The following is a 26,527-nucleotide window of genomic DNA, read 5'->3' on the forward strand; positions in this document are numbered from 1 at the left end:
TTTGGCCCTAGTTAGGGCTGTTGTAGCCACTGCTAGAGCCTTCCTCTCGGCCTTCTATTGCCTTCAACAGCTACGTTGAGCCTTCTTCTAGCACCCTTTCCACCTACGTTGTGCATGGGTTGTAGTCGGGCCATATAGCAACTTCTTTTGAGGCCTTACGACCCTCCCAAATCTCTACTACAAGATCTCAATCTATCTCCAAGAGATAGAGCTATTGCAGCTTGTTCTAAAGAGAATATGCCACTAATCCTGCACAGAAAACCTTCTAGACTTCAACCCTGTCACACAGCGACCACCTGCCCAATCTCGGTTGCCCTGAAACACAATAAGAAACATTATCTCGGCCTTCTTTCACTTCAGACCAACACCTAAGGGAATCAGTTGCCACAAACCTCCTTTTCCTTGTTTGATGCACTTGTGATGATCTTAAATTTGTTCCAAGTCCTCTGATACCATGTAGAATTTCCACGAAATTCTGATTTGTTGATAAGAACAATCTGAAAAACACTTTCTTTTCTTACAAACACAAAATTTCTCTACTCAATTTGTAGTGGAATTAGGAAGAAAAATAAAACACAGTCACACAATTCAAGACACAATTTTTTTTTACTAGGGAACCCCACTGAGAAAACCCTCTAATTGTTGAGAATTTTATTGATAGCAAAAATTGAGCAATTGATGTCTTAAAAAATCCAGTTGTTTCAATCTAAAAGACACATTTATCTTTCCCAACATTGCATGAAGCAGGGACGAAGTGGGGACGTTTTTTGGATGCAGGGACGAAGCGAAAGCGTCATTTCCCAAAAATATAGGAAGTGAAGTGCCTCGGAAGCGTCTACTATATATATATATATATATATATCTATATATATATATATATATATATAATTTTGCATTTATATTAAAAAAAAACATCCAAAATACTAAATTAGTTGTAGAAGACATGAAAACATGCATATTTTACATAAATCAAGATAGATATGGCATCCATGGTACATCAATGATTAACTATTCCAGCATCAACCATCTAGAATCTAGATTCCTCTTCTTTTGTCTAGCCTTTGCCTCTACTTCAATTCTATAGGGATATTAGTCAACATTGCCTAATTTTGTTCAAACGGCCTAGTCCAAGCCTTATAATATGGTAGAGAAAACTTAATATGCCTGATCAATAATTTTGACTTGAGTGGAGGGTACATAATTGCTAAGGCCATGACAAAGGAGTTCAACAATCAACAACACCAACACTGGGGTACATATAGGGCTTGGTGCTCTTGATTAAATGCCAATCACATGCCCTCATACATGATATAATCCAATGAAATGCCACAATCCCATTGATCCTGAAAATTGCTAAGTCTGTTGAATTTTGAATGGGATATGAAATTCTATTTTCTCCATATGAAGCCTGATGAGGTTGGAACCACTCTCAAACATCCTGAGTCATTTCATGGTAATGTTAAAAATTTAAGTAAAAGGATGGAAATGAAAGATAAAGGAGAATGTCACTTTTACTTTAAGAATTTAATATTACCATTACGGAGCATCTAGGAAGCGCCTAGGGAGCATCAAGGGGCACGTTGGGAGTATTTGGAGAGTGTAGTTCCTCACATAACAGTTCGAAATTTCCAAAAACAAAAAAACAAAAAAAGCCCCGTGGAACCGTGTGAACCGTCCACCTTCTCTCGGATCCGCTCGTGATCTGCGGTGCATACATGCCCGAACCTCCACAGATCCACACCAGATCCTTTCCAAATCCACGGATCAGGCAACAAGAACCGCAGATCGGACCCCCACGAATCCAATTTTCCAGGAATCACCAAAAAAAGGCGGAACAATCGAATCCGCGATTCCACCGAAGGATCGGTGGCGGATCCGTACGGGACACGGTTCTACCTCCAGATCCTTGGGGGGGGCGGTTCTTGCAACTAAGGTCTTTCCTTCTTGTTCTAAGCTTGAAACCCTTGCAAGGTTCTTGATCTTTGTTTCCCTCTACCAATTTTTGCACAAGCTTCTCTTGCACACTCTTCCTCTCAAAAGCTCTACGCACAAACTTGTGCTTCCTATTGCTTGGTCTCACCAACTTGTGCTCACCAAAACAATGATTAAACTTGTGCCTTCATTCCTCCTTTTAAAGGCAATTCGAATGGTTAAAATTAGTGATTTTTCTAATTAAGGAATTGAATTGGAGCTTTTCTAGTTAACAAAAGTCAGCAGAACTAGTTAACTGGATCCTCCTAAAATTTAGGAGGCTAACTCCACTTAAGCTTTCATCTCCCAATTTAACTCACAGTAGAAGATCAAAACTCGACCTTCAACTTCAACACATCAGTTAACTACTTCATGCACTCCTAATTTTTAGGGAAAATCCTAAATTTTAGGAACTCGAGCATGTTAGACAATCAAAAAGGCAGAAATATTTTCTTATATAGATAGTTACTTATGATTCTTTTATCTTTTAGTTCATCAAGCAATTACCAAAACAATAGCACAAGGGTAAGAGATGTAGGCAGACAGTCCGGGCAAAACCCCTATCTAGGGGAAAACCCAGTCAACAATTCTTCAATGGTTTCTCGAGATAATCCAAGACTCCTAACCTGGACAAAGACTTCCTCCACACCAAGTCAACCCTCAATCCTTCTTGTAGTTGATAACCCTTCAAAAGCAACTTCGACCTAGCAGCATCAACTTGCAGTAGCAGCTTCAACCCAGCAACTGGCAATAGCAGCAGATTCGACTAGACACAAAAAAACTTCAATCTCCCTAGATACTCCTCCTGAGTGAGAGATAGATGGCCCAAAATTTCGATCTTGATGTCTTCTTTCTTCCCTCCAAACTTCACACCCTTTTCTAGCCTTCTTCCAACTCTTTTCCAACTTCACACTTCCCAGCTTCTAGTTGCAGGATATCGAACTATGAAAGAGAGAGTGAATTTTCTCCAAATGAATTCGAACTGCTTGTATATATAGCCTTCTAGTGAGGTCAAATTGTCCTTCTTGAAGCCGACTTGATCTCTTTGAGGTCGACTTGATGTGAAGATGACAAAATTCATTTTTAACTCAAAAATTATTCTTTTTACATGATTCAAAAACCCAAGAAGGGTCTCTTTTAATGGACAATGACTCTAATGACTTAGAATAAATACTAGAATTCCTCAATGGGGACTTTGACCTAAAGCGAGATGACCCAAGCATGAAACCCATGCTTTAATAAGACATAATAATAATAATAAAAATATCTTCTTCATTCTTTTGATAAATACATTTCATTGTGACTCAAGTACATTTACGAAAACTGAACCTAGTTACATATTTCAACACTCCCTCTTAACTAGGGAGGTATTCATAAGTACAAGTACAAGGAAGATCTCAGAACACATGAACCATGAAGAATTTAGGCACCGCAATGCCATGGACTAGATTCCTGACCAGGGCAATCTATCCAAGGTCCTCCAACAGTTTAGGCACTCACAATGCCATGGACTAGATTCCTGACCAGGGCAATCTATCCAAGGTCCTCCAACAGTTTAGGCACTCACAATGCCATGGACTAGATTCCTGACCAGGGCAATCTATCCAAGTGGGACTAAGATGGAATAAAGCTTTCAACCTCTCTAGGTACCATCAAGTTTACTTGCTAACCATCAACACGGGGATCTAGATGTGTATTTGAGGTCAGAGCTTCATGACCAACGCCACCCTCCCTACTTCGAGAACTAGACATCAACACAAAGTGTCAGCCAGATGTCCTCCCAGGCAATGTGTCTCACACACAAAGCCTCAACTTTCCCAATTATTCCAATCGGTAACAAATCCTCCCCAATCAAATAGATCGGTAACAAATCTCTCTCGTGTAACTTGCATGTTATCAAACCTCAGAGATATTTACCTATACAAATACAACCCCAATAAGTAACAAAATTTCAAATATAAATAAGTAAACATAAACCTTCGGGGTCTTCCAGACAACTAGATGTTGCTTCTCAATTTATCACAGTAGGATTTTCAAGCGAATCTAGACAGAAGATTCCTCAATCATACATTTTCCTTTCCTACTTCACATGTAGCAACATATTCTTCAATCAGATCCTGCTTTTCTTATCTTAGCAGCCCCTCAAAATACATTCTCCAATTTCTTCTTTCAAGGTGTCCATCATGACTATGATATGACCTCCCTCTCAACTACAGAGATTCCTTTCATCCAAGCTCCCTCTTAACTTAGGGAGATTCCTCTTCTTTTCTACGACATTGGAGAATCTTTCATGGCTTCCATTCTTCTTATCAGAGTCATCATGATCATCATCATTCACATAACTTTCTTCATCGTGCTTTTACTTTACGAGCATCTTCACCATCTTGAAGATTATGTACCTGCACAACTTAGATAGCAAGTACAACCAAATCCATAGAAGCATGAAGTTAACCATATCAAAATCATATAATAATGGAAGCATTCAATTTTAGACATTAAATACCCAAAATTAGTTACAAACAAGAGACACATACATTTCAACTTCTTGCTAGGGTTTTTGTCATAAACCCTAGACTATATCATCAAGACTTTGAACATTTCATAACAGCCTTCATTACATCTAGGGTTTCAATGTTTCTTCCAAAGGCATGAGATACCCTACTACAAAAAAAAACATAGTTCTATAATGCATCTAGCAACTTTAGATTTCATATGTTAGACTTCCTATTAGGATTTAGTGTGAAACCCTAGATTTCATACATGAGCTTTAACAATCAAATCCAATCACAACTCAATTTAAAGTAACAACATGACTAGCTTCCACTAGAGTTATTTGTAAACCCTAGATTTTTCTAATTCTCAATAATCAAATTGATCACAATACAATTTCAAGTTTTATCATTTTTTTCATAAATCCCATATTGTCACACTAGTCATCACATATTAGAGAATTGAGCTTCTACTAAGGTTTAGTTACAAAATCCTAGAATTCACAAATACTATCATCCTAGAGAATTCAACTTCGACTAGGGCCTAGTTCCAAACCCTAGGACTCATGACCATCAACAATTAGGTCAACTCATACATCTAGGATTCCATCATCATGCACAAGCATATCATAACATGTGTTAGTCAAACCCATTGACACGAACAGCAATATATTAAAGTTAGACATATCACAAACTTGATTAGACTAGGGTTTTGATCGGACAAACACACATATACCTAAAATTTCATTCCTAGGACAATATCTAAAATAGGGATCTTGCTTATACACCCTACCAAACCCTAATGATCTAGGGTTTCAATACTAAACATAGAAAACCCTAAATTATCAATACTTCAAAGGTTCGGGATTTCATACATTACCATTCAACCCTAGCAAGTTAGGGTTTTCACAAAGAAACTTTCTAGGGTTCCACGAGAGTAATCAAAGATATAAGGAGGGTAGATTTATCTAATGATGAATCATGCAATCAAAAATCTTTAAGATTCAAGAAAGCTAGACACAATGATGTTAGTAATAGTTTATCAAGAATGAATATGAAAAAAGCAAAAACTTGTAGTTCAAAACATACCTTTTTGTTTCTTAACAAATGATCTGATAATCAGTTCTTAGACTAATATTATTAAGGTATTACAGACCCATGTGCATGGATCTATCTATGTTACTTTGTGCAATGGATCGATAAGATTGCGAAATACATAGACAATGAAGCAGTAAAAGAAACATAATAGACAAACACACATAAACACAGCAAGTTTAATATGGAGTTCACCCAAAACTTTTGGGCTACGTCTCCTGGTCCAGCCTTCAGTGGTGACCTCTCTATTATGTCTTCGAAAACAGAGTTTTACAATAGATACCAAACAACAAGGCTTTACTTGGATTCCACAAGTCTCTCTGAGTACACAGACTCTCCTCACTGACTCTCTGTCTCTGTTTGCTTTCTGTCTCAGCACTGCTTGCCTCTGTTTCTGTCAGTGTATGGCTTAAAAGCCAATCGGCGTTGTCTGTTCGTTTCTCCTTCTTGGACTCTCTGGCTTCTCGGCCTCTGTCCGCTCGAATCCCCCTCTGAGCGTTAGCAATCATTGCTAAACACCTTCAGGGATGGTGGCCACCTGTTCTGTAACGGAATAGTCCATCGATGCCTTTGAAATCCAAAAAATGGTCGTTCTCTGTTTACACAGAGAAATACACGTAAAACAGTGAAAATTCGTCAATCTGTCATTTATCGAATTTGAAATATTATAAATTCTGCCTTATAACTCCTATCGGGTCCGCCTTTATGTTGCTTATCGCATCTCCACCATTGATCTAAGAGATCTTTATCCAACGGCTAAGTTTCATTTCAGGCGGCTCAGGCGTACGGGGGTTAACCTCCCGAAAAGGGTAGTTTCTCTCTCCAGCACCTGGACATGTGGCAGCCAGTGTATGGGCTCGGGCGGAGCCCAGCCAAAACCACTTACCGCCTACGGCCCGCCCAAAATCCCACTTGTTTTGAATCTCAAAACATATATACCTGCATGTATAAAGTTTAAACCCTTTCGGGTCCGGTTTCCTCGCTTTAATCGCATTTCTTTTGTTTTTCGTTTATTTAATGAAAATGTGATTTACATTGAAAAAACCCTTTTACCGGACTTGAAATATTATCATCACCCATAATCCTGTCAAGTCCGTTTTCATCGCATTGGCGCTTTTCCTTTGTATTTCATTCATTTTAGCGGAAACCTGAAATACACAGGAAAATGTTGTTTTCCGGATCTCAAAGTATATCAAATATCATTCATAATTTTATTGGGTCCGGCTATCGCAATCATAGTTATTATCGGCCCCGCTCCTTCGCATAGCTCCGATGCGATATTGTGATATTGCAATCGCATATCGCTGATCCTTCAGGCCATTTGTAAGCGCTCCTCTGTAATTGCTGATTGCGATATCGCGAGTTAATCTGGATCGTTGATCTGCGCGCATAGATCAACAACTCTAGTTTATTCGCGCTGATCGCTATCGCATTTCCCATGGAGCCACCTCCGATAGACTCCGCCTGCCATCGCCGATTGCGATATGCCGATCGGATCTGGACCGTTGATCGGCCAAATCCGACGGCTCCTATGCAAAGTTGTTTTAAACCGCCGATACTCTATTTTTCCACTATTTCTTCATGTTTTTCACTCCCGATAGTGTTATCCACTATTTCTAAGAGTTCTTCTTTTGCAATAGTTTTTAACTATATGAAGACTTAGAGGTTTTTAGGATCCATTTGGATCACGCCTTCCCACTAAAGAAATTAAAAAAAAAAAAAAAGAAGCTTTTGGACCACCAAAAGTTGGTTTTTAAGCATCAATCAAGTGAGGATACAGCTTCCTCACTTGTCCAATCTCTATCCATCTTGCACTGCTTGGTTTTGAACCTTTGAGTCCAATTCTGAAGTACTCAACATCCCCTCTACGTGTAGTTCTCACCTTCCTGTCCAGAACTGTATCTTCCTGCAACTCATTGAAATATTTAGGCAACAGATCATCAATAGAAGGCAACTGACTTTGCTCTTCGGGATCTTCAATCAATGAAGGTTCAAACAGTCTCAAGTTCTCTGCATTAACCACTGAATAGATGTGCATGTAAGCTGGCAAATCAAGGCGAAAAGCGTTCTCACCAATTTTCTCAAGTATCTTGAAAGGCCCATACCTTATTGGCTTCAGCTTCTTACCTTCACCTTGCATTCTGTCTTTGCTGATGTACAGCCAGACTTGATCACCAACTTGGAAGCTATGCTCAATTCGATGCTTATCATGCCTTGCCTTGTACTTGGCCTGGCTTCTTTCCAGCTATTCCTGCACTGCTTGGTAAATTTCTTGGATCTGTTCAATGAACTTGGTTGCTTTGTCCACATCACTGTGTCCATCAACTGCTATGTCTTTACTAAAGAAAAAATCCAAGGGAGACCTTGGTGTAAAACCAAAACAAGTCTCAAAAGGAGATCTCTGTGTAGAAGAGTGCTTAGCACGGTTGTAAGCATGTTGCACATAACACAAATGTTCATCCCAAAGCTTGGGATGCTTGCTGCAATAGCCTCTGAGCAACTGGATCACTGTCATGTTGACCACCTCTGTTTGGCCATCTGTTTGTGGATGAAATGCTATGCTCTTTTTTAATCGGGTGTCCATCAACTCCCATAGACTAGACCAAAACTTCCCAACAAATCGGGAATCTCGATCAATACAATGGAAGTGGGTAACCCAAAATGAACCCATACATGCTGAAAGAACAACTTTGTTGTTTGTTCAGCTGTAATCTGCTTGTTACAAGGTATTAAAATACACATTTTGTTGAACCTGTCCACAATAACATATAAATAATCATGACCTTTTCTAGATTTTGGCAATCCCCCAACAAAGTCCATGGAAACACTTTCCCAAGGATGAGAAGGAACTAGAAGTGGAGTGTACAAGCCTAGTTTTCTATTACTGAGCTTGCTTTTAGCACACATGGTACACCCTTTAATATATCTAGAAACCGTTTCATGCATTCTTGGCCAATAATAGAATCTTTGTAGCTGCGCAACTGTTTTACTTACACCAAAATGACCGGATATTAGAGAAGTATGTGCTTCTCGGATTATGTTAACTCTTTCAGTTTGAGGAATGCATAACTTTCCCAAATGATATAAGAGTTGGTCCTTAACATGATAATCCAATTCTTCTACTTGTTTGCCCTGACTTAAAGTTGCATATACATCTTTAAAATCTACATCTTGAGCATATTGTTCAATGTAGCTTTCATGCAATACTGAGTTATGCTTAAGTATAGTAGATGCATTTATGATTGGTCTTGATAACATATCTGCAACCTTATTGTGTATGCCTTTCTTATATCTGATGACAAGATGAAACTGTTGTAGAAACCCCATCCACCTATAGTGTCTTGATTGTTGCAATTTAGTTTGTGAGTGCAAATATTGAAGTGGTTGGTGATCTGTATGTATAATTGTTTCTTTGCCCAATAGGTAATGTTTCCACTTTTTCACACTCTACACTAATGCATACAATTCTTTCTCATATGTGGGATAATTAACTACTGCAGAATTAAATGTCTCAGAATGATAACATATGGGTTTACCATGTTGCATCAACATTGTTCCCATGGCATAGTCACTGGCATCTGTTTCAATCTCAAACAGTCTTTGAAGATCTGGCAATGCTAGTACTGGTGTTGTACTAATTTTTTCTTTCAAGGTGTCGAAGGCTTTCTGATGTTTGCCTCCCCACTGAAACACCTTGTTCAATCCTATTAAAGCATGAAAGGGAGCTGCAATCAAGGAAAAGTTAGCAATAAACTTTCTCCAATATTGTGTTGCTCCTAGGAAGCTCCTAACTTCTGTAGCAGATTTGGGTTTACGCCAGTTTACAATGACTTCAACCTTAAAGGGATCTATCTTCAATTCACCACCCCCTACAATATGACCCAAATAATTCAAAGATGTTTTGCCAAATTCACATTTTGATAACTTAACATAGAGATTTTCTCTTTTCAAAACATCTAGAGTCTGCTTTACATGCTTTAAATGTTCTTCCCATGTTTTACTGAAAACAAGAATATCATCTAACTATACAATTACAAAATCATCAATAAAAGGCCTGAGTACATCATTCATAACTCTCATGAAAGTGGCAGGAGCATTAGTTAAGCCAAAAGGCATAACCGGCCATTCATACTGCCCTTGTTTTGTTTGAAAGCAGTCTTCCATGCATCGTGTTCTGCTACTCTGACCTGATGATAGCCACTACGCAAGTCCAACTTGGAAAAGTAAACAGAGTCTTTCAGCTGATCTAATAAATCATTAATGCCAGGAAGAGGATAATGATTCTTGATCGTTATTTTATTCAGTGCTCTGTAATCAATGCACATCCTCCACGAACCATCTTTCTTTCTCACCAACATAATTAGAGATCCACATAGTGATGTGCTTGGCCTTATGAACCCTTTATCGAGCAACTCCTGTACCTGCTTCTTGATATTTGCATTCACTAAGGCAGATAAACTGTACATTCCGATGTTAGGCAATGGAGCATCTTGCTGCAAATGAAAATATGTACTATTTCCCTTTTGGGTGGCAGGCCTTTAGGTTCTTGAAATAGGATATCATATTCTGAAACAACTTTTTCTAAATCAGCTTTCTGTTTAGCATCACAGCCTTCAAATGCATTGGTTTTATTAGGGGTCTTTTCCTTTACAACCATTAGTAAAAATTGTTTGCATGAATTTACAATTCTTTTCATCTACCCTGAGTGTATGAGAGTGTAGTTATTTTTGAGCTGATGAGCTCTTACAATATATTCTATTCCATCTTTTGTGAGTTGATACTTATTTTCAGTTCTATATAAAATGGTTTTTCTATCATACAAGTAAGGACTTCCTAAAACAATACCACATATATCCAGGGGAACTATATCTAACTCAACCTCATCTACAAAAGTTGACCCAATAGCAAACCTAAGTTTACATTGTCTAGTCACTTGTAGCTTTGCTTTATCACATACCCAACCTAATGGATATGTCTTCTTGTGAGGTGTGGTTAGTAGTCCCAACTTCTTTACAATTGCTTCAGAAATCAAGTTTACTTGTGATCCACTATCAAATAAAGTATCAATCTTTTGATGTTTGGGAATAACTCTAATATGACAAAGCTCATGTTTTTTCCTCTCATTTTCTTCATTATCAATAGATTGTGCAGAATTACTAGTAGATGCTTCAGAATTTTTACCTTTTATACCTGTGGTTGTGACTGTTGTTTCATCACCTGAGTCTGACCCCAAATCTTTCTAAATAGCAGCAGCAGTCTTCTTCTTCTTACCACCGAACTTCTTGGGTTTCAGCTCCGGATGCAAAGACCAGCAGTGTTCATCATCATGTCCATCCTTCTTGCAGTGAATGCATGAAGGTTTGTCTTTCTGTACAGTGTTTGTCTTCCTCTCCTTCCATTTTTGCTTCTTCTTTTCCTTGTTCTTGCTTGCAATGGGTTTTGATGATCCCCCAATCTCTTGGTTCACATTCTTGCCTATAGCCTCTAGATGTGTAGCCTGAAGGCCTTGAACTGATACCTCATCTATGCTAGTAGGGTTAAACATGAGAATGGTGTGCCTCAAATAGCTATGAAAACCACCTATATACTTCAATAAAGTTTCAGGTGAGTATAGAGAAATGCCTAGAATTAAAGCTTTTTTTCTAAATTCCTGGATATAGCTTTGTACACTCTGCCCCTTTAATTAGCGAAGAGTTTGCCAACTCATCATTGCTTGCTGCATATAAGCTAGTGGATAGAATTGCTTTTTAATGGCACAAACAAATACACTCCAGGTAGAAAGAATTTTACCATGCTTCTTCAAATCAGCTTGTGTCCTGCCTTCCCACCACACTAGCGCAGTTCCTCCAAGGCGAAGGCTGGCCAGCTGAATCTTTCTCCTTTCTAAATCTATGTTATGCACCCTGCAATATACATCAATTTGTCTAATCCAGTTATCTAGCTTTTTTGCATTTAATTCTCCATCATATATTAGCAAATCAAATTTTACATCTAATTTAATCAAAGATGTTTTCTTCTTTTTATTTTCAGGGCTAGAAGGAGGTGTTGATAGAGGAGGCTCTTCCCTTTTCCCTTTGCCTTCTGAATGGCCATCTAGAAGAGGTTTCTCTGTTCCTTTGTCTTATTTGGAGGTTGAAGTACTTTCACCTCGACCTTTCTTAAATTCTCGATAAATCTCTTCCACCATGGCTCTCATGGTCATGAAACTGTCCATGAACTGAGAGTCTGATTCCAATGAGACTTGTTCTGCCATCTTCCTCCTAGGATAGACTCTTCCAATTTCTAGGTTAGCCTCAACCAGTTCTCCTTCTCCTAATTTGATCTTTGACCTAGTTAGCATTCAACAATCCAGCACAAGCTTGTTTAACCTTAGCAAACCTAAAGCTCTAATACCACTTGATCTGATAATGAGTTCTTAGACTAATATTAAGGTATTACAAACTCATGTGCATAGATCTACCTATGTTACTTTGTGCAATGGATCGATAAGATTGCGAAATACATAAACAATGAAGCAGTAAAAGAAACATAATAGACAAACACACATAAACACAGCAAGTTTAGTATGGAGTTCACCCAAAACTCTTGGGCTACGTCTCCTGGTCCAGCCTTTAGTGGTGACCTCTCTATTATGTCTTCGAAAACAGAGTTTTACAACAAATACCAAACAACAAGGCTTTACTTGGATTCCCCAAGTCTCTCTGAGTACACAAACTCTCCGCACTGACTCTCTGTCTCTATTTGCTCTCTGTCTCAGCACTGCTTGCCTCTGTTTCTGTCAATCTGTGGCTTAAAAGCCAATCGGCGCTGTCTGTTCGTTTCTCCTTCTCGGGCTCTCTGGCTTCCCGGCCTCTGTCCGCTCGAATCCCCCTCTGAGCATTAACAATCATTACTAAGCGCCTTCAGGGATGGTGGCCACCTGTTTTGTAACGAAATTGTCCATCGATGCTTTTGAAATCCCAAAAATGGTCGTTCTCTGTTTACACAAATAAATACACGTAAAACTGTGAAAATCCGCCAATCTGTCATTTATCGGATCTGAAATATTATAAATTCTGCCTTATAACCCCTATCGGGTCCACCTTTATGTCGCTTATCGCATCTCCACCGTTGATCTGAGAGATCTTGATCCAACGGCTAAGGTTCATTTTGGGCAGCTCAGGCGTACGGGGGTTAACAGCCCGAAAAGGGTGGTTTTCTCTCTCCGAAGCCTGGACACGTGGCAGCCAGTGTATGGGCTCGGATGGAGCCCGGCCAAAATCACTTACCACCTACGGCCCGCCCGAAATCTCGCTTGTTTCAAATCTCAAAACATATATACCTGCATGTATAAACCCTTTCGAGACCGGTTTCATCGCTTTATTCGCATTTCTTTTGTTTTTCGTTTATTTAACAAAAATGCAATTTACATTGAAAAAACCCTTTTACCGAACTTGAAATATTGTCAACTATCACCCATAATCCTGTCGGGTCCGTTTTCATCGCATCGGCGCTTTTCCTTTGTATTTCATTCATTTTAGCGGAAACCCGAAATACATAGGAAAATGTTGTTTTCCGGATCTCAAAATATATCAAATATCATTCATAATTTTATCGGGTCCGGCTATCATAGTCATAGTTATTATCGGCCCCGCTCCTTTGCATAGCTCCGATGCAATATTGTGATATCGCAATCGCATATCGCTGATCCTTCAGGCTGTTTGTATGCGCTCCTCTGTAATCGCTAATTGCGATATCGCAAGTTAATCTGGACCGTTGATCTGCACGCATAGATCAACGGATCTTGTTTAATCGCACTGATCGCTATAGCATTTCCCATGGAGCCGCCTCCGATAGACTCCACCTACCATCACCGATTGCGATATGCCGATCAGAACTGGACTATTGATCAGTCAGATCTGACGACTCCTGTGCAAAGTTGTTTTAAACCGCCGATACTCTGTTTTTCCACTATTTCTTCATGTTTTTCACTCCCGATAGTGTTATCCGCTATTTCTAAGAGTTCTTCTTTTGCGATAGTTTTTAACTATATGAAGACTTAGAGGGTTTTAGGATCCATTTGGATCAACAAACCTTGTAATTCGAATGCTTTGTTTTGTGAGGTCTTCTTTCATAATCCTTGAAAATTCAACAAGTTTTTCGTAAACAAGGAAAATATGAATAGAAATGTGATTAGTATTTAATGCAAGCGAAACTAGATAAGGAAAACAAAATATTAAAAGGTAATAAGATACTTATCTTTGGAGGTTGGTGAGGGATCCCTCCAAGCTTGAGGGATACCTATACCTATAACCTTAAGAACAAATAAAAAATGTTTTTCCAAAATATGTTAAACCTACAAATACTAAAAATCATAAATGAAATAACTAAAGCTTAGATCAAAGGACTTAGTAGTGTAAGTCTGTTATATCCAGTTCTTTGGGCTTATTCTTCTTTGGAGATCCTTCTTCAGCGACATTGGCTTGGTCTCTGTTTCTTTTTTTATTCTTCGAATTGTCAGGACAGTCACTTCTATAGTGGCCCATTTTGTGACATTGGTAGCATTCTATTTTGGACATATCGACCTTCCTTCTTGGCCCTCTTGACTTCTTGGAGTTTCCTTTCTTGTGAGAAGCGGAGTATGCATTTGAAACCTTTTCTTCTTCATTGTTGGATACTAATGAGATTCTCATTTCTTCTTGGGTGCAAGCATTCCATAATTGCTCGAAGGTAGGAGCTTTTTTCCATCTGTTGAGACCTAAAGCAAAAGAACTACAAGTAGGTGGCAATCTCAATAATGCAATAATTAATAGTTCCTTTTCCGATACAATTTCATCTATGTCTTGAAGTTCATCTCTAATTCTAGATATCCTTACAAAGAAGGAAGCCACATTGTCATCCTTTGTCATTTTTGAAGTCCTTAATTCATTCTTCAAACATGCTACTTTACTGATGTTCTTGATAGTGAACAATTTTGATAAGGCTTCATAGATTTCTTGAGCATGGTCTATATTGGAAATGTATGGGACAAGATTGTCCTTTATGCTTTCTACCATCAGTGCCATAGCCAATATTTTTGATTCTATACTTCACTTTGTCTACATCAATGGATTCTTGGGTAGGTTTCTTCACCTTTTCTTTGACCAAATCCAAGAGCTTGTTCTTTTCAAAAATGAGGTCAATTCTCTTCTTCTATGCCCTGTAATTTGATGCTCCTTCCAATTTGTTCTCGCTCTTTATTGTGTTAGACATTGTCCTTGAAGATAGTGAGCTTTCTTCCCTTATAAGATATATGATCCCTTGATCAATCCTTTAGACTCCCTCCAGTAGATTCTCAAAACTGCTTTTTTTCTTCTTCACCTTAGATCTGATACCATGTTAGAAAATCAGAAAGGCAGAAAGATTTTCTTATATAGATAATTGTTTGTGATTCTTTTATCTTTATGTTCTTCTTTTATCTTTTAGTTCATCAAGCAATTACCAAAACAATAGCACAAGGACAACAGATGTAGGCGGACAGCCAAGGCAAAACCCCTATCTAGGGGAAAACCCAGTCAACCATTTTTTAATAGTTTCTTGAGATAATCCAAGACTCTACTTTCTCCACACCAAGTCAACCCTTAATCCTTCTTGCAGATGATAACCCTTCAAAAGCAACTTCAACCTAGCAGCTTTGACCCAGCAACTAGTAGCAGTGGCAATAGCAGCAGCTTAGACTAGACACAGAAAAACTTCGATCTCCCTAGATACTCCTCTTGAGTGAGAGATAGATGGCCCAAAATTTTGATCTTAATGTCTTATTTCTTCCCTCCAAACTTCGCACTTCCCAGCTCCTAGCTACAGGATATCGAACTATAAGAGAGAGTGAATTTTCTCCAAATGAATTCGAACTGCCTTGTATATATAGCCTTCCAGTGAGGTCGAATTGTCCTTCTTGAAGCCAACTTCATCTCTTTGAGGCAGACGTGGTGTGGAGGTGACAAAATTCATTTTTTACTCAAAATAACTTTTTTTACATGATTCAAAAACCCAAGAAGGGTCTCTTTTAACAGACAAAGACTCTAATGACTCAGAGTAAATCCTAGAAATCCTCAACAAGGACTTTGACCTAAAACAATATGACCCAAGCATGAAACCCATGCTTTAATAAGTCATAATTATAATAATAAAAATATCTTCTTTATTCTTTTGATAAATACATTTCATTGTGACTCAAGTACATTTATGAAGACCGAACCTAGTTACATATTTCAACAGAGCATGCATAAGAAGGAACTCGAGTTTGACTCCTTTAAGGCACAAATCAAGGAATCGATTTCTCACTACTATTTTCAACAAATTTTTTCACAAGAAATTACCACATTAAGCCTAAGATGAAGACAGTCACTCTACTCCAGGTAAAGACTTGTTGGAAGAATAATTTGTTATTGATGTCAAAGGATGACTTGATGAAGATAAGAATGCCATAGACTTAAAGAGCACATTAAGCCCTTTCTAATGAGCTATAGCATGCCTCCTCACTCCTCTCCAATAAGGAGAAATGAATTTTTTTAAGTAGAGAAACCAATTTTTGTTCCCCTCTTCAAGTCGGCCCTCCTAGAGACATGATGGTTCAGTAAGGGCTCGACTAGTATAAATAAACAACATGTCTCCTCCATTTGCTCATCCAACTCGGCCAAGGAAGAGAAGATTAAGAAGCCTGGATCTGAGGTAGCAAGATAAGATTCATATCTCATGAAACAGGAAGCAAATTAAAGAAAATCGATCGTGGTTTTTATCTCTGTTTATTGGTGGGTTTCTGAGCAGGTTTTGAAGCTACCTCTTGCTGGATAACATTCTTCTTTTTGTTGCATTTTGTGGAGAAGAATTCAGATTTCTAGAGCTATTCTCTGCCTATAATTCAGCCAGTGGAAGAGGAAGAAATTTGGCCTACTCTCTACAATTCGGCCTGTGGTAGGACAGACCTCAGCCTCTGATTATCGGCCCCTGCAGTTCAACATAACCTTTCTCAGACTCGGCCCTGTGACTTAGAGAATTTTTTAGCAGACTTTTGGAGCTGTTTTCAAGCCTCTTGAAGCAGAAGTAGGACGAGAATTTGAAGTAACTTTATAGCAGATTTTTAAGACTTTTTGGAGCAGCTCTTCAAACCTTCTTTGTGGCAGACTTTGAACCAATTCTTGAAGCAGTCCATGAGGTGTTTGAAGCAGATTTGAAGCCTTATTTGAAGACCAGCACTTGAAGACATGTTGTAGCAGACTTTTGAGCAGCCTTGTTGACCCTTTGTTGGAACAGCCTTTAGAAGCCTTGTTGAAGCAGACTTGAAGCCTTTGTTGGAGCAGCCTTTGGAAGCCTTGTTGAGCAGACTTGAAGCATTCTTGGAGCAGATTTGAGAAGACTTTGTAGACCTCTTTTGAAGTGTATTTGGAACAGAATTTGGAGACTTCTTGCAGAAGTTGATTTTTGAAGTCTATTTGGGATGGTTGGAGCCTGAATTTTTGTGAAAGATCATTGGAGTCCTCACTATTTTTGTTAATAAAAATATTTTCTTATTCTACTTCTCGTGTTTTTGGTTTAAATTGTGATAAAATCTTAACTGGGATAATATAACAATTAAAAGAAATATTGATTCACCCCCCCTTAGTATTTCCAACAAAACTTGGGAGAAACATATGGAACAGAGGATAGAAGGAGGAATGAAGCTCAAATGCAAGTTCTTATTTTGCCCAGTTGGAGGAAGCTTAGGCAGAGACCCTCAGATGGAAGGAACTAGTGTTCCACGGGAATGCACCCCCCACATTTCCCACTCCGGGGGCAAGGGGTAACTAGGCAAATGTTTCCCCATGTCTCCCTTTTGGAGAAACTCGAGGAAATGTTTCCCCATTGTGGGGGACACATTTCCCCAAAAAGGCAACACCTCCCCCTCTCTCCGCCCCCACCCCAAAAGGAAAAAAGGATTTTTTGTCCAATAACCCATGAAGATAGAACAAAAATAGAGGATAGAGCTTTGAGGAGTCTACAACCCAAGTAATTAATGGTAATATTAACTTTTAAGTAAAATGATAGAAAAGGTAAGCAACATGAAATTCTACTTTGTCCATACAAAGTTCGATGAGGTTGGAACCACTCTCAAACATCCTGAAACAATATGTAAAAAATGCGTAAAGTTTTATCTTAAGTTGTTATTGATTCCAAATTCCTACCCTAGTATAACCTAGTTAAAGCCACCACTCACAGTCGAAATCAAATCACCAAGGACCGTAACCTAGCACTCTTTTTTCATATAATTCACATAGATCTAGGAGTAATCGTAACCCTTCCAACATGGTTCACTAGCTCTTGTCTTGTCATGCGGAGACCTTTCTAAGTTTCTAACCAGTGTTGCAGGAAACGTCCCCCCCCCAACGGATCAAAAGCCCGATCCGTGACCCATACAGATCTGTGGGGAATCCGCCCTCCCAAACGCGTTTTGGAAAAACCGAAACACAAATCGAGCTGAAAAATGCGGTTCCTGCCATTTTGGAACCTTACGGCCCAATCCGCGTTTCAGTTTTTTTCGAAACGCTTTTCGATTTCTTCTGATCCGCATTTCTGTTTTTTGGATCCGTGTTTCGGTTTTTTGGAAACGCGTTTCGGTTTTTTCCAAAACGCGTTTCGTACAGAGATAATTGAGCAACTATATGCTTATCACTAGTCCATTTGGGAGCATGCATGCAATTAGCGATTCCAGGATGATGATGATCGAGTTGAGATGCCACGCCCATCTGGTCCCTTGGTTCCTAGGTTCCATGGTTCAACACCAACAGCAGGGGGTTCGTCTTCATCAGTTTCAGTGCCACAACTTCCACAGGCACCATCTTCTTCATTGCCACCACATGGAGGCCCGTCGCCACGTTCTCTTCGTGGTGGAAGGAGGAGAGATTAGTAGATATATTCACAATTTACTACTTTTGTCATAGATTAATCATTAGATTTGTAGGCTTGTGAATTTGAACCTTTTTGTCTTGGCGGTGACCAAGTGACCTATTTTGTAAACATTATTATTTGAATTTTGGACATGACAAATGTTGACAGTTGCTCACTTGCTAGATAAATCATAATATGCTCTATGTTTTATGTTTTATAATATGCTTAAATGTTTTATGTTTTATAATATGCTTAAAAATTTGATGTATGTTTGTAATTGCTAGAATATAGATGGTTGATGCTCGAATAATTAATCATTGATGTACATACTAGTAACTACAATGGAATCATGGATGCCATATCTATCTTGATTTATGCAAAAATATGCATGTTTTCATGTCTTCTACAACTAATTTGGTATTTGGGATGTTTATTTTGAATATAAATGCAAAAAAAATATAAAAAATATATATGATGATGATGATGATGATGGTTAACGTCCACTGAGACCAAATTGGTCTATCGGACCTACAATTTTCTTAATTTTTACTTGTCTGGCTCCTCGTCTTTCTTGGCGAGATTGGTGTTGTAGCTTTCTTTCTTTTCTCTACGGTCTTCCAACTTCCTTTGTCTTGCATCGCCTTCATCTCTTCTGGTTCTTGGGACATTGGTGTCTTAGCTTCGCGATCTATAGTCGGAGAAGTTTGGTTTAGGAGATCTGCTTTGCTGTTAAATGAAGATTTATTTTCTGCGGTATTCAAATCCTCATAACTGTTGATTTGTTGGGGCGGGCTTTCTCCTTGCTTGCTTTGAGAGTTGTTTCCTTCTTCCTTGATTTCTTGTGACTCAGAGTTTTCTCTAGAATATTCTTCTTTGATGACAGTGTAGTGTTCTTTTTGTGCTCCTTCCCACCATGTAGATCTGTGGTGGTTTTTTCTAGCAAAATTTTTCTCAGAGGCTTTTGGGCAATTTTTGGCTAGATGCCCCGTCTCAAAGCACGATCGACATCTGAAGAGGACACTTTCATAATCAAGCTTCTGGTTCCACACATAGTCTTTACTTGTTAGGTTTATTTCAGCTGGGAATCCGGCGCTGAAATCCATTTCCACACAGATGCGTGCATAGGTGGTTCTGGCATATTCCTCTGTTTCTGGGCACCTGCAGTAAAATTTCCCAATTGCATTTCCGATGGCTTTTAGCGAGGAGAGATTCCAGAGATGCAAGGGTAGGCTTGGCAATCTCACCCAAACTGGTGCTGAGGTTATCACTGCTGTAGAGGGATCGAATGATGGGTTCCATGGCTTCATGAATAGGCCTGATTTTTCCCAAAACCAAGGGCCGGAATCTAGAATACATTGTCTGCTTTCAGGATTTTCAAAATCTACTATAAAAAAACCTCTAGCACAGGGGTAGATATTAATTTCATCAGAAATGATAGGCTTCCATACCTCCGAGATCCAATTGTGGAGTGCTAGCAGACGCTTTGCTTTCTAGATTTTTGGAAAATGACGCTTCCGCGTCCCCGCTTCCAAAAAACGTCCCCGCTTCGTCCAACATTGTTTCTAACAGAGCAGAACATGCTACCAGGTCAGGCCCGTTTTATGCCCTCCCATTAAATTTTCAAACTCGCATGAATTTGTATGAAGTTTGGGCTTAAATTGGAAGTTCATGTTAAATCTGACATATCCACCAGATGGTCACCAAGGGCACATTTAACGGTTGCATGGGGCTCCGAAGATCCCAGGGCACATTTCGTGGGTTGAACTGAACAATATGAACCTGAACCAAACAAACCAAACTTAAGAGTATAAGGCCGATGAAGTGCAGATTGGGACATGCATTTCCAGGTGGTAACACCTATGTTTAAAGATTTAAGATTAATCCATAGTGGTTTTAACATATGAATCCCAACATGTAAAATTAGTAATACTATTTGGTTTAGACACCCATTATTCATTGTCTTATGTAGTGTCTCATACGAACCCCATTTTTCAAATTGTTGCTAACAGACTACAACCCTAGCTTAAGAAATTATATTCCACAGCATATGTTTCATTAATAGCAGAAAAATCCAACAAATTTTCGCAGTATTTCAATAAATGTTGCATAAGCAGCCTTTCTAACATCTAAAGCTAACACGAGCTTCTATTTAGTTATTTTCTAGTCAAGAGAATCAATGGGCATATCATCGAGTGGATTGTAGTGTGCCTGAGATATATAAACTTCAAGCTTGTCAACATGGTAGTTCCAAGTAATGATACCACTTCAAGCTTGTCAACATGGTAGTTCTAAGTAATGATACCTCTTCAGGCTTCTCAACATGGTTGTTCTAAGTAATAATACCATTTCGACAGAAACCAAACAATGAAGTTTATCAGCAGAAACCAAACAAGTATATTTTCTAACTCAAACTTCATATATACTAGCAGAAATTTTATCATCTCAACTTCCTCGCGACTTTGAAAATATATCATTGCCAAAAGACTAAACATGATTGTTCCGCAATCGTATATTACATGATGACGTAATTCTAATGGAATTACCAACACCAATATAAAAGGGAATGTGTGAGTAAATAAGAGTAAAGATCAATGGAACCATGAACAGGAATATGTGAGTAAATAGGGTAAAGATCAATGGAACCATGAACAGGAACTTCGAGGTCGGAGGCTGGTCGTGTATTGCTTGTATCTTTTGGCTTAATAGTTAGGTATAAGGGTTAACTAGTGCGCCAAAATTCCCCACCAAGACTCGCGCCCAGCCTCATCTCTTTTGAGCCATGCCATTCATGTGCGGCAGACCATGGGAAGAATGGAACCCTGGTGGATGGGTTAATTCTCCAGCAACCTCACAAGTGAACCAGGACCCCGTTAGCCTATTACTCGTAAATATTTTCGTATCAAATCCGTTAGGATCATTTCAGTTTCCTTCTCATAGATGCTGAACTTCTTTCTTAAAGCTATTACGGGTTTCCTTATATGATTTTTGAGTTTCTTTTTCTCAGCATCTGCTAAGGCTTTTCCCTCAATGTATATCACAGTGTGTAGAAGTTGGGTTTCCTTTTTTTGCATATCTCTATATGACGCCTGTGTTTGTGCAGATTTCACATAGTAGACGACCAATAACGCATGAAACATAGTATATTATGGTTGCCGCCTAATTATACAAAATTCAGATTTATCTCCTAATTCCAATTATAATTTTCTTCTCTCGGCTTGCTGAAATATACACCGAAAGTTTGAAGTTATAGAAATACCATTGAAGCCCTGTGTTTTCATCTAAAAGACTAAAATCTAATCTCCTGCATACACGTAAACAGTCCCCAACCCCACCTTACAGTTTGTGTATTACAGAGTGAGAGTGAGAGATAAGAATTCATTTTGCGGTGGAAGGAAATGTATATACATACCATTGAGACTTGTTTAGCGTAGTGCGTCGTGGCTTGGGCTGGTCGCGCGTTTTTGCAGCCTCTGCCATCGAATTCCCGTACCTCAAACGAGAATACAATTACGGTGCCTAATTGACAGATTGCTCCTGAGGAGAAGGGGCAGAAGTTGATGGAGGGTGGATTCATCACAGGGTAATCTGCGTATCCATTCATAAAATTAAACTTCTTAATTTTTTCGCAAACATAAAGAGTTTGGCAAGATTCAAATGATATTTTTGCTTTTTTTTAATTTCTTTTATTAAAATTGATATTTTTGCATTTTTTAAATTTCTTTCTAACGTCTTTGAGATATCAAAGGGTTGTTCTAAAGAAAGTATTTTTATTTTTAGTCAAATGAGAAGTATTTTTATTTTTAGTCAAACAAGACTGTATAACTAGGGTTTCATGCCACTTAGTTTAATTATTAAATTTTGAAAGATATGAACAATGAGGATGCAAGTCAATATTAGCAAGACCAAAATAATGATTTTTTCTAATAAAAAGAAGCATAGCCAGCATACTTTCTTCTTTGAAGACAACATTCTTGAAGAAGTAAAGGAGTACAAGTACCTTGGGATTGATTTCAACAACAAACTCAATTGGGAGGACTCCAGAAATAAGAGAATTTTAGGAGGGTGGAAAGCATTATATGCTCTTCAAAACAGATGTAGAGAGACAGAGTTATGGGATTGGAAAACGATTAAAGTGCTTTCTGGACTCCTAGTTTGTCCAGTGATGCTATATGGGTGTGAATTGTGTGCTAGCAGCACTCCCATCTCAAAATGGAAACAAATTGAGAAAATCCAAAAACACTTGATCATTAGCAAGTTCAAAATAAAAAGTTCAGTACCTTATGAGATAATGTTGAGTGAAACAGGAGCAACTTCCATTGAAGCAATTGCTATGGTGCGGCTCATAAGATACCTAAAAAGAATTGAACAAATGAGAGTGGGTAGATGGCCTAATGTTATCTTCAATGAAGGCATCAGTGAAAGAAAGAAAACATAGATGAAACAAAACTACACATGGATGCAAAAATGTGATATCTACCTCAATGCCTGTCCCACAAATAGCAAGGAGCTAAAGGATTTTGTTATGGAGAAGTTTCGTAAAAAGGTATGGGGAAAAGAGTTGGGTAGAAAGAAGAAATATTGCATTGAGGAATTCAACCCTATGTGTGATTTACAACAAAAATAGTTCATTGGAGCTAGCATTTCGTGGAGGGCAAAGGTTCTTATTACTCAATTAAGGACCAACTCACATCAACTTCGGTGTGAAACAGGACGGTGGAAAAGGCCTAAAGAAGCTTGGGAAGAAAGGGTGTGCACATTTTGCACGTCTGGGGCTGTGGAATTGGAAAAACATTTCATTTTGGAATGTGATGCATTCAAAGACATCAGAGAAAGTTATGAGAACATGTTAGCATCAGTTTCTTGGCATTGTCTTTTTAGCGAGGAGATTGTTGGAAGGTTGGGTCAGCTCATCATCAATTTGAATTGGAAAAGAACTGAATTGCAAAGAGCGAAAAACAAGGAACTAATGGTCTCATAGACTATTTTTAATCTCGTGGACCTTAAAATATCATTTCATTTGAACTAAATATTATGAAATATATTTGAGCGATTGAGCTCTAATTTAAAATGTTTTTTTTTTCCCTCGTTAATTGTGTGTAAAAATAATGCAATGCAAATATTGACCAACAATGCAAATATTGATGAACACATTGTAGTGGTCAACATGATGTGATGAACACATTGTAGTGGTCTGCACGTGATGTGCATGACGCAGCGGTCGGGGCGGCTTGGTTGCACTCCCCCCGGCCGCGTTCGATTCCTGCAGAGGCTACGCATGTTGTAGCATATCTTGTGCCATGACTCCGGTGATGGCGATTGTTTCGATATGATGTGATGGGTTTCAATCTGATGTGATGGTTGTTGGCTGTCAGCTTGTTGACACGCATTTGTACAGTATATGTAATATATGTAATTAAAAGAAGGCCCATGATGCTTCTAAAGGAAACTAGCCCCTCCCATTCAAAAAAAAAATTGTAGTGGTCAACATTACGAAAAGCTTAAAGTAAGATAAATCAAATGCATTGTCACGATTACACATAAATTGGATGTTTTTATTAAATGAATAACACATAAATTGGATGTTTTTGTTAAATGACTAACACCCTTAAGTACCCATACTTTTTAATAATAAGACAAGAAGCATGTCATTGGGTATACGCTACAACTATTTATTCAAACCTCCATAAACAAATCCAAATTTTTCAAAGTTCACATTATGATCGATAATTGTATTTGATACTTCTTCAAAGATTACCATCGTGTAAATTAACTAATGGTATGTCAAACACTTAAACTAATAGTATGTCAAACACTAACTATAACCCCAGCGACAATGCACAAATTAATTGCAAATGATGTTAAAAACTTGCTTTTTACTTATTGAAAAGACATTTCAATACCTATATAAATAAATATGTGCCTCGATTTATGTTCTATCAATGTAAAAAAAATTAGCTTATACCAACCAAAAAATCAAAACCATATTAAATATCAATAAAAGAGTCTTTACAATTACTTGGTTATGATAAAGCTCCTTTCACATGTTTTTTCACTTTACCTTTAACCTAGTGTTGTGCTTTTTGTGCTTATTTGTTTTCTTTATAAAAGTGAAGAGATATCCAAACTTGTTTACTCACTTTACCATTATTAAGATAATTAATTATTCCAAACTAGGAATGGTTTATAGTTTATTGGTCTTATATGATTTATTAAAGTGTTTTGAATGATTTTTATGTTTTTCTCCCTATCCACTCTTCAAACCAAAAGTTTGATTTTTGAAAGTTTTCCAAAAATTGAAGTCTTAGGTTTTTATGGAATGGATTTTAAATTTTTCAATTATTGTGAAATGATTTTTATATTTCTCATAAATAAAGTCAAAGCTAACATTCGCACATGAGTTTCATTTGTAAAGATTATATTAAATAAGTAACCATTGGTATTAATTAATTTTTTGATTTTAACCTTATATATATTTTTTGAAAAATACTAACAAAAAATGAAAATCAGAGATTTGGTGGTGCTTTGCTAGGGTTTGAAGTTCTGCCATAAAGTCAGTAGTCAATGGCCAAGTGAGAAAATCAAGGAAGCAAACTAAGTGCAGGGTTTTCATTACCTTGCTAGGATTTTTCAAAATTTTACAGAGGAGTTTCATGGTGTGGTAGGGTTTGAAGACTCGCATAGACCTTTGATGAAATGACAAACGAGAAAGGTTAGCCAAGTTATGTTGTGTTAAGGTTTTGAAGCCACGACATTCTGGCAGAAAATAAATAGGGAACTGTTGTGGATCTAGCGGAGGATCCAAGATTGTACGATAGGGACGCAGGCTGAATCCGTTCTTGCAGAACTTTAACCCCGCCGGAGCACCCTAGTACAATCTACTATGAACTGCTGCAAAGTACATAAAGATAATGATGGAAAATAAGAGCCCTGGTCAATTAACCAATCAAAATTGAGAAAATAAATAAATTTTTAAATTTTTAAAAAAATAAATTAAAATTTTATCTAATGTTTACATTAGAAAACCCATTTTAATTTTTAGTCAATTTAAATTTAATTTAAAATTGAACGCATTCTAAATGCGTTATTACCCTGCTGCGGCAAGGAATAATAAGACCATGAAAGATCATGAGGAACTAGACCATATTAAAGCATGGAAGGTCTTTATATACTTAGCGTAATTAAAAATTCAAATTTTTAAAGTTAAATAATGTCTATTATAATTGAAAAGTTATTTTCTAATTTAAGGCAAGGTAAGAAAGCTTCATCAAATTAGAATAACTCTATGTATAACTAATTAAATAGGGAATATTGAGATTTTATTTTGTTTGAGTAATAATATTAAGATTTTAGTTTGTTTAAAGTTTTGAGTTTTAGTTTAGTAGTGGAAGAAGTTATGGAAGTTAAGTTTTTTTGGCAAAATTGTTTTTCCATTGAAAACAAGTTTCCCACATGTGAAAGTTTAAAAAAGAGAAGCTTCTCTAAGCCAAATTGGTGTTCACTCTACAATATTGCCAAGGAAATGGTGGACCACCTATTCCTAGTATGTTTTTTTGCCAATGTTGTTTAGAACATTGTACGTAATTCTTTGTCCTTAGGCTTAATGTGGCAAGGTATATCTTGTATTGAAGCTTGACACTTCTGGTGGGAACATGCATCTTCAAAAAAGCTCAAAAACCTTTCGTTCATCATCATTTAGGGGATATGGATAATGTAGAATAATGTCATATTCCAAGCGAAAAAAACAACTCTCGAAAGAGTGGCAACTCATTCTCTGGCCATATATGATTTGATCTCGGAAGTTAACTATGTTCACAGACCTCATAATATCTCTCCTGAAGAAGTGGATCATTCCCTACCCTAGGTCTATTTCGATGGAGCCTCCCTGGCTGGAGGCGAATGTGGGGGAGGAGCAACCCTATATTTAAATGAAAACCATTTCTTCAAACTTCAAAGTAGGTTGGGCAAGGGATCAAATAATTATTTTGAACTACTCAGTCTAAAGCTTTTCTCATTATTTGCTATTGAAAATGGATGCAGACAACTACAAATATTTGGGGATTCCTTGATAATTATAAATTGGTTTAATGAAG

General features: G+C 37.8%; 1 protein-coding gene across 1 annotated transcript in view; it reads right to left on the bottom strand.

Annotated features, from left to right (window-relative positions):
- LOC149258606 (uncharacterized) overlaps positions 1-22,067 on the bottom strand; it is a 245,893-nt gene extending 223,826 nt beyond the window's left edge. Inside the window, exon 1 of the mRNA XM_089372248.1 lies at positions 21,847-22,067. Within this exon, the coding sequence (XP_089228374.1) occupies positions 21,847-21,914 (68 nt within the window). The 5' untranslated portion in view covers positions 21,915-22,067. The remainder of the gene's footprint in view (positions 1-21,846) is intronic.
- Between the last annotated feature and the right edge of the window lie 4,460 nt (positions 22,068-26,527).

This window comes from Pinus tabuliformis, chromosome 6 (assembly GCF_031772625.1).
Source record: "Pinus tabuliformis cultivar Carrire ecotype Pingquan chromosome 6, CPIR1, whole genome shotgun sequence".
Lineage (NCBI taxonomy): Eukaryota > Viridiplantae > Streptophyta > Pinopsida > Pinales > Pinaceae > Pinus > Pinus tabuliformis.